A 10,197-nucleotide genomic window follows, 5' to 3' on the forward strand; every position below is an offset into this window, starting at 1 on the left:
CATGAGGTTTTATAAAAAAAATTGGTATGTTATTAAGGATGATCTAATGAAAGCTATCGAGGAATATTGGAGTTCGGGTTAAATCTCGAAGGGGTGCAATGCTTCGTTTATCACGCTTGTCCCTAAGAAATCGGATCCTTTATGCTTAGGGGATTATAGACCAATTAGCCTAATTGGGAGTTACTATAAATTGATCTCAAAGCTACTTTCCAATAGGATTCGTCGGGTAATACCAAATCTTGTGGGATACGAACAAAGCCCATTCATCAAAGGGCGTAATATCCTTGATGGTGCTCTCATCGCGAATGAAAACGGTGGACTATTTGAAACATAAAAGGGTTAAAAGCTTGATTTTCATGGTGGATTTTGAGAAGGCGTTTGATAGCCTAAATTGGGACTTTCTCATGGAGATTATGGAAATCATGGGATTTGGTGTGAAATGGAGGAAGTGGATTCTTTCTTGCCTACACTCGGCTTCTATTTCGGCTCTTGTTAATGGGTCACCAACTAACGAATTTAAATTCAAACGTGGGGTTAGGAAAGGTGACCCATTGTCACCTTTTCTTTTTATTTTGGCAGCTGAAGGACTAAATGTGTTGACAAAAAGTGTCGTTGCTAGTAATAGTTTTAAAGGCGTTGAAATTGGTCGGGATAAAATACCAATCTCTCATATCCAATATGCGGATGACACAATCTTCTTCGGGGAATGGAGTATTGATAACATACGAAACCTCATGAAACTCTTATAAAGCTTTGAGTTAACATTGGGCCTCAAGGTGAACTATAATAAAAGCAATCTCTTCAGCATATGTGTTTACAAATGGGAGGTGGAGAACATGGCACAAACATTTTGTTGCAAAGTGGGTTCATTACCCTTTATTTATCTTGGTCTTTCGGTCGGTGGTAGAATGAACAAATTGGTGAGTTGGAATCCGGTGATAGATAAGTTCTCGAAACGCCTCTAGGATTGGAAGGCACGATCGATGTCTTTTGGTGGACGTTTGACGCTTGTGAAATCGGTGTTGAATAGTCTTTCACTGTATTATTTCTCACACTTCGTGCTCCGCCTTGTGTGATAAAAAAACTTGAGTGTGTAAGACGTTCTTTTTTTTTCGGAGGGACGGGTACTAAACATAAAATTTCATGGGTAAAATGGGATGAAACCCTTCTTCCTTTCGAGAAAGGAGGGTTAAACCTCGGTTCTTTGAAAAGTAAAAATTTGGCTTTGATCGGAAAATGGTGGCAGAGGTTTAAAACCGAAACCAACTCTTTGTGGGTCAAGGTTATCTCTAGTATTTACGGGCATGCGGGAGGTCTTAATGTGGATATTCTCAATTCAACTTTTTCATATAATTCGGTGTGGTCTAATATTGTGAAAACGGGGAACCACATCGACTCGCTCGGGGTTGGATTTAGAAGCTCCATTATCAAGCATATTGGTGACGGAGCTTCTACCTCCTTTTGGAATGATGTTTGGCTTGGTGGTGTGTCATTAAAAAACAGGTACAAAAGGCTATTTCGAGTTGAAGCTGTTGCGGATGTCAAGGTTCGAGACAGATCGCATGGGATGGGGAAAAATGGGCTGGACTGTAGCGACCCGACAAAATCGTCATTGTCTGCGCCGTCTACTTAGGTCCCGTTACGTGATCATAAGTCTTTAAAACAACGTTTGACTAAAAGTATGTCGCATTCATTTCAAAAGTAAAGATATTTCAAGGTTTACAAAGTAGTTCGACAACTAGTTACATAACAAAGTTTAAAGTACAATTGAAACATATGCGACACAATTTAAAAGTAGCCAAAAGACGCTCCACGTATGCATGTATACTCGACATCCAAGCAAGTATCAAAAGTAATGAGCGGAAGCATGTATCACAAAACGTTCAAGGACCTGAGAAAAACATAAAAATCTGTCAACGAAAACGTTGGTGAAATCATAGGTTTAAGTAAGTAAGTACAAGTGAACCACAAGATTTGTAACATTGGTATAATAGTAATACATTCCAAAAGTTAATATTCACGAGCACCCAATTATCAATGCTTAACATTCCTTCCATAGAACCCCATCACAATAGTGTTAGAACATACACTGTTTCTCGAAAATATATTCCGTTCGTAAATGGTAGCGAACCGTCTGAATGAGGGTTTGTCAAACCCATAAGGATCCATACCACATAAGTTCTCGCTTACACCCGGCAAGTGTAACTAATGATAATCGAATTGAGGATTTTGTTCTAAACTCGTATGTAGAATGTTTGTTTTCCTGTACTTGTGTTCACTTAGTTAAAAAGTAACGTTTATGTTTTCTCATCCCAATGTAAGTTCAAAAGAGTAAAAGTGGGACTATGATCTCACCTTGATTGTACGTATGTAAAAGTACTTCAACAAGTAAACGTGTGCAAGAATGAATGTTAGTCTTGACCTAAACAAATAGGTTTGTATCAATATCGGTAAACACGGTCGGTCAAAGTGTTCAGTTAGTCCTATAGCTCGTTACGACTCGATTTCAATAGCATGTGAGTCAAGTTGTCACGTTTCATGCAAGATACAAGTATAAAAGCATGTTAGAATGTGAAAGGACCCGTTCATATACATTATAAACGATTCACAATAGTTGATTACATCGCGAGGTATTTGACCTCTATATGATACATTTTACAAACATTGCATTCGTTTTTAAAAGACAAACTTTCTTTACAACGAAGGTTGACGGCATGCACACCATTTCATAATACATCCAACTATAATTGACATAATAATAATCTTGATGAACTCAATGACTCGAATGCAACGTCTTTCAAAATATGCCATGAATGACTCCAAGTAATATCCTTAAAATGAGCTAATGCACAGCGGAAGATTTCTTTAATACCTGAGAATAAACATGCTTTAAAGTGTCAACCAAAAGGTTGGTGAGTTCATAGGTTTATCATAACAATCATTTTAATATATTAATAGACCACAAGATTTCCGTTTATAAATATATGTACACTCGCAAGTGTATAAAAGTATTCTATAAGTTGTAGGCACCCGGTAACAAGCCTTAACGTTCATGTTTTACCCTCTGAAGTACACCAGATCAGGTGTGTTTAAAATAACCTCGAAGTACTAAAGCATCCCATAGTCAGGATGGGGTTTGTCAGGCCCAATAGATCTATCTTTAGGATTCGCGCCTACCGTACATAGACAAGTAGTTTAATGTTACCAAGCTAAGGATATATTTCTGGTTTAAACCCACGTAGAATTAGTTTTAGTATTTGTGCCTATTTCGTAAAACATTTATAAAACAGCGCATGTATTCTCAGCCCAAAAATATATATAAAAAGGGAGTAATGAAACTAACAATACTGTATTTCGTAGTAAAAATACATATAACGTCATTTAACAAGTGCAAGGTTGGCCTCGGATTCACGAACGTATCAATATTGAGATTCAATATTGCAGGAAAGTACGTAGACGCAACGGAGATGATAAACACTAGATTGACCTCACGAGCATACCCATGAACCATACCCATCACCTCCATAGCTATAACCCATAATTTCCTTAGCATCGACTCATTCAAAAAAAGTATTTTGAAATCACTCGGACAGCACTCCGTCATAATATTTTATGTATACTAATAATATCTTGAAATAATACAGAGCAAATATATATATAAATCAATTGAGAGAGTTTAGAGAAATATATTTTCAAGTTTCTATGAAATAATGAAACCTATTGAATTCTATTTATAATAGATTTTTGAATTATTAAAGTGAATTATTAAAGTATGAATTATTAAAGTGAATTATTAAAGTATGAATTATTAAAGTGAATTATTAAAGTATGAATTATTAAAGTTAAAGTAAAGTAAAAGTAAAGTAAGGTAAAGTTAAAGTATAGTAAAAGTATAAAAACTATGTATGTATAATACGCGTATAAATATATACAATATTAATTTAAATCGTTATATATATATATATATATATATATATATATATATATATATATATATTTAATGAAATAAAATGTAAATATCGTTATATTTATTATACTGGTTAAGTAATGAGTTGTCAAAAGTGATTCGAGATATTTATAAAAGTTATATACGTTTTAATAATAAAGTTCTTTTTAAACTGAAAACGTCTTTGTACGTTTGAAAATAGATTAATAGAATATTATGGAAACCAATTCTCCACTAACTTTTGTCTAACTTTCGTAAATGACACTTTTTGTTTTTATTTATAAATAGCTTTACAAATTATTCTGAATATCGTTAAGAGGAATAGATTTTCTCAAATCATAGTGGACCTCTCAACAGAGACTTGTAATCGTAATTCAATGTTTCTGATAATTCAATCATTTAATATTTTTTTTTAATTTCGTCAAAAATCATATTGAAACAAATACGTTCGTGTAAAGTATTATACGTTTAATACTTTATTAATATTCTCAAGTTATAATATATATATACATATACATATCTATTTATATATAACGGTTCGTGAATCGTCGAAATTTGGTCGAGGTTATAATGAATGTATGAACACAGTTTAAAATTCTTGAGATTTAACTTAACAAACTTTGCTTATCGTGTCGAAATAATATAAAGATTAAAGTTTAAATTTGGTCGGAAATTTTCGGGTCGTCACAGTACCTACCCGTTAAAGAAATTTCGTCCCCGAAATTTGATAGAGGTCGTCATGACTAACAATGAGAATGTTATTATAACGATTATAGAGTTTTATCATGTTCAAGAAGAATGGATAAAATAATTCAATTACTCGAAACGTGTGAGTGAAGTTATCGTAAATGAATGAAATAAGATAATAGTGATTCGTAGTATCTTTTGACGTCATCAGGATTGATCTCCGAAAAGAAAATCTTTGTAATCTATATTGGATTTGATTATTCGGTGATTAAGGAAATTATGATCCTCTTCGAATTAATGCGATAATCCATTTTAATTTCTCTGTCGGATATTTCACTATAAATTCACCTCATTTGTTTTCTTACAACTCACACCTTCTCAACTCATATTTTAAAGTATTTGTCAATATGCTTCATCCAGTGCTGATTCTTGATATACTCCTCACTTTCATATCTGTCGCTCTTCTTTTTCATCTGCCTCCGGAAGAATCTATTTACTTCTACTATACTCTTGGTTTTATAGTGTTTTTAGTTCTCCCGTGTCTTTATATTGCTATATGCATTGATATATACGGTTTGTGATTTCTGGGTTGTTGTTGGGTTTTATATCTTCCCTTATATTTCAAAGTCCTTGCTTCTTCTATAATCATTGTCATCCACAGTTAATGCTCTCTTCTATTTGCTATGATTTATACTCCCATTTCTAGTTTGGAGCTTTGTCCTTTCGTTTCTTCTTCTTGCGATTAAGCACCGCTTGTAATGGTCCAGAATTCGCAGATATAAATTTCGGAATGAACATTGTTAATGTTCTAGGAAGGAAATCGTAATGGCACGATCTTGACTTGTCAAATTACCAGAATACCTCGGAAAAAGCCGAATTATCAAGAAATATTTTCTTGATATTTAGAGATCAAAGAGAATACAAGAGTCGTGTAACATAGCACATGATGACGTTATGATCTGTGAATCATCATGTTCCATTTAGAAACTCAGCATGAATTACTGTAATATAATCACGTTGATCAAGTGTCATTATATTATACTAACTCATGCTTCAGCTCTCAACACTTCTTCAAGAATATTCCTATTTTAAACTCGATTGTTTCAGAATTTAGAAACTAAAATAGTTTCTTTTATGATATAATACAGATAGCGCGAAGAGGTAAATGATTTCAGATAAGAATAATTATAAAAATATCTTCAGAAGTATGGATGATATTTATAATGAAAGATACGATGATATCTTAGAATGTCTAATATCAGAGGATGATGAAGGATATTGTCCGCAGGGGTTTAGAGTCAGGAGCAAGGTATTCGTTAATGACTTCAGCAAGTACTGAATCATTTGGATTCTTTGAAGGTAGGTTCAGCCTTTGTGATTTGTCCACAGCCTCCTTCATACTTTTGCTCAATCCGTTTTCCAGTTCCAAAGCTTCTCTTTTACTGAGCTTTGCCAATATACTATCCTTTATCATCCAACTTTTTACTGTTAAGGTCGTTTACAGTTTTTGCTGCTTCATCGGCATTTTTCAAAATTTCGAGAACTGGTTCGCAGTTTAGGGTGTTTTTCAGAAATTTCTCATTCAAAGAATGTAAGTCTTGGAGGTAGACGTTGTGTGTATATGTAATTGTTGATGTAGACATGCTGCGAGGTTTCAAAATACTGATTGCTGATTCTCAATCATTGGTATGGCAATTCTTGTTATAAGGTACGAATGAGTATATGATAGGGTTTCGATAATTATAATGATTTTTTTTTTTTGGAAAGTCAAAGATCAGTGAAGTTGTTGGTAAGTTTATTGCTAATGTGGTGAATATAAACGATTCCCCGGTAACGTTGGCGAAAGGGCAACGTATCTATCGAGGTTATAATAAGACTTTTGATTGAGAAGTCGAAGTTGACTTGCTGGAGCTGTGACAAAACTGTCTATTTTGAAACGGAATTGAAAAGTTATTTTAGCTAGTAAATGCCAAAGGGTCTAACACGGATACGTGTCGAACTATGACTTGGGTTTTGAGAGTTTTTCAGGTGTATAACTGTGGGTAACATGTGGTTGGATCATCATCTCGATTGTTCCTTAGTTGAAGTGTCTTCAGGAATTTCGAAGGGTTTGAGCACATATTGTAATCGTTAATACATATGATGTTCTAACACAGTTTTGAAGTCAAAGTATAGCTTTGAAAGATATAGGAATCTAAGAGAGATGATACTGGTTATATTTCGAATTGAATTATGCGATTTCAAAATCAGAATATGTAATTGAATTTGAATGAGTATGATTTTTTTGATTTATATGAAAGAATGGATATTGTTGTGAAAGTAGGGAGTATAGTTGATGATTGCTGAATCAGTTTCGAAAAATGTAATATATTAATTGTGAATTTATATATCTCTCGGGTATTACCTACCCGTTAAAAAAAATTTCACAATTAATATTTTGTACAAAAGAAGTTTATTACATTCTTTATGAAAATATATGTGTATATTTTCTTTAGATGTAATATAGATTTAATGAGTTAATATTAAATTAATCTCATTTGTTTTATGATTGGAACTAGAATTGAGTAATCCCTAAAACTTTATAAATTGCATAAGTATTTCTTCAATAATATTGAAATTATGAATCATTACTTTGTTATTTGTTGGTTTTCGTGAAATTCTTGTGAACTTCGCAAGGTACGAATGATGTTATTTGAAAAGTTTCGAGTACATCGATGATGAAAGTGTAAAATCAAATATATATTCGAATAATACACTTGATTTATTATGAATTGGATTTTTATTGAATTGAGACAGAGATTGTAATTAACGATGGTTAAGTTGCGGACGAAGGACGTACATTATTGCATATTTGTAATATGAATTAACTGAGTAGTTAAGATTCACACATAATAGCTTAGTACGGGAAGATTTATTATGGTTTAAAAATTTATACATATAAAAATATACATATAAATCTTTCGATTGGAAATGAGTTAATACTTCATAACTCGTTGATACAATATATTTGTTGTTGATTCGTAATGATGTCCACAATGATTCTTGAACTGACAGAGTTTGTGATGTTACAGGTGCTGTTGATTCTGACGATACTGACGGCACTGACTGTGTTGATGATGCTACGATCCTGTTGATGCTGTTGGTAAAACAATTCTAGCTTGTAAATCGTACACCATTTTTGATCAAAGTTTCTACTCTACCATCTCCGTTCACTCATCCGATTTACGGTCAGAATTAAATAATCTCTAAGATTTTGGAGATTACATAACTGCCGCAGAGATATCCCTTCAATGAAGTTTATGAATTAATACTTCATCGTTTGTTGTTGTTGATATTCCTGGATATTTACAGGGCGTATGACGTTGATGTTTGAGATACAGATTGTGATGTTGCGGTGTGGGATGTGGATGTTGTTGTTGGTGGTGGTGATGGTACTGTTGGTGTTGCTGATGGTGGTACTGTTTATGCTGCTGGTGTTTGTAACCTTTGCACCATATTCTCCAAAGCCACTACCCGAGCGCGAAGCTCGTTGACTTCTTCTATTACACCGGGGTGATTGTTGGTTCGGACGAGCGGATAAATAAAATCTAGAATTTGGTGTAGTATGTAATCGTGACGAGATACTCTAGAAATAAGAGAGAAAATGGTGTTTCGGATAGGTTCGCCGGTAAGTGCTTCAGGTTCTTTGCCAAGAGGGCAATGTGGTGGATGGAAGGGATCACCTTCTTCTTGTCTCCAATGATTAAGGAGGCTACGAACCCATCCCCAATTCATCCAGAATAGATGATGACTAATTGGTTGATCCATTCCGGTCACACTACTTTCGGAACTTGAGTGGGATTCCATTTCGGAATCCGAGGGACTTGAACTAATGACGAATTCCATTTCGTACGATTGAATAAAGAATTTTTCGATATGAAATGATTTTCCGGCTATCGGGTGGTATTCTAATTATATAGAGCAAAAGGTTTCGTAGATTACGGAGGAATTTACAGAATATGTCAGGCAAAGTTTACAGTAACAGATACGCTAAGATATGAATTAGCAGATACGCTAAGATATGAATTTTTTCTATACACTATTCATGCAATCAATGCAATAAGATGTGTCTAGACTAAGAATGATAAGCAGGTAATTTCCGACAAAAATGATGAGCAAAACTTTTGACATGCAGACACGGTCGAAATCCAGACTCACTAATGCATCCTAACGACTATCAGTTAGACACACTAATGCAGACCTGGTTCGCTAAGACCACCGCTCTGATACCAACTGAAAGGACCCGTTCATATACATTATAAACGATTCACAATAGTTGATTACATCGCTAGGTATTTGACCTCTATATGATACATTTTACAAACATTGCAATCGTTTTTAAAAGACAAACTTTCTTTACAACGAAGGTTGACGGCATGCACACCATTTCATAATACATTCAACTATAATTGACATGATAATAATCTTGATGAACTCAATGACTCGAATGCAACGTCTTTCAAAATATGCCATGAATGACTCCAAGTAATATCCTTAAAATGAGCTAATGCACAGCGGAAGATTTCTTTAATACCTGAGAATAAACATGCCTTAAAGTGTCAACCAAAAGGTTGGTGAGTTCATAGGTTTATCATAACAATCATTTCAATATATTAATAGACCACAAGATTTCCGTTTATAAATATATGTACACTCGCAAGTGTATAAAAGTATTCTATAAGTTGTAGGCACCCGGTAAAAAACCTTAACGTTCATGTTTTATCCTCTGAAGTACACCAGATCAGGTGTGTTTAAAATAACCTCGAAGTACTAAAGCATCTCATAGTCAGGATGGGGTTTGTCAGGCCCAATAGATCTATCTTTAGGATTCGCGCCTACCGTACATAGACAAGTAGTTTAATGTTACCAAGCTAAGGGTATATTTCTGGTTTAAACCCACGTAGAATTAGTTTTAGTACTTGTGCCTATTTCGTAAAACATTTATAAAACAGCGCATGTATTCTCGGCCCAAAAATATATATAAAAAGGGAGTAATGAAACTCACAATACTGTATTTCGTAGTAAAAATACATATAACGTCATTTAACAAGTGCAAGGTTGGCCTCGGATTCACGAACGTATCAATATTGAGATTCAATATTGCAGGAAAGTACGTAGACGCAACGGAGATGATAAACACTAGATTGACCTCACGAGCATACCCATGAACCATACCCATCACCTCCATAGCTATAACCCATAATTTCCTTAGCTTCGACTCATTCAAAAAACTATTTTGAAATCACTCAGACAGCACTCCGTCGTAATATTTTATGTATACTAATAATATCTTGAAATAATACAGAGCAAATATATATATATATATATATATATATATATATATATATATATATATATATATATATATATATATATATATATATATATATATATATATATATATATCGATTGAGAGAGTTTAAAGAAATATATTTTCAAGTTTCTATGAAATAATGAAACCTATTGAATTCTATTTATAATAGATTTTTGAATTATTAAAGTGAATTATTAAAGTATGAATTATT

General features: G+C 33.6%; 1 protein-coding gene across 1 annotated transcript; it reads left to right on the top strand.

Annotated features, from left to right (window-relative positions):
• Positions 1 to 287: 287 nt before the first annotated feature.
• LOC139841419 (secreted RxLR effector protein 78-like) lies at positions 288 to 749 on the top strand. The gene has a single exon (XM_071831637.1). The coding sequence runs from the start codon at positions 288 to 290 to the stop codon at positions 747 to 749; it is 462 nt and encodes a 153-aa protein (XP_071687738.1).
• Positions 750 to 10,197: the final 9,448 nt, after the last annotated feature.

Source organism: Rutidosis leptorrhynchoides, chromosome 4 (assembly GCF_046630445.1).
Source record: "Rutidosis leptorrhynchoides isolate AG116_Rl617_1_P2 chromosome 4, CSIRO_AGI_Rlap_v1, whole genome shotgun sequence".
Classification (NCBI taxonomy): Eukaryota; Viridiplantae; Streptophyta; class Magnoliopsida; order Asterales; family Asteraceae; genus Rutidosis; species Rutidosis leptorrhynchoides.

What these genes read in the sequence shown, in the direction of transcription:
- LOC139841419 (XM_071831637.1), top strand. Translation starts at nt 288, where the DNA reads ATGGTGCTCTCATCGCGAATGAAAACGGTGGACTATTTGAAACATAAA.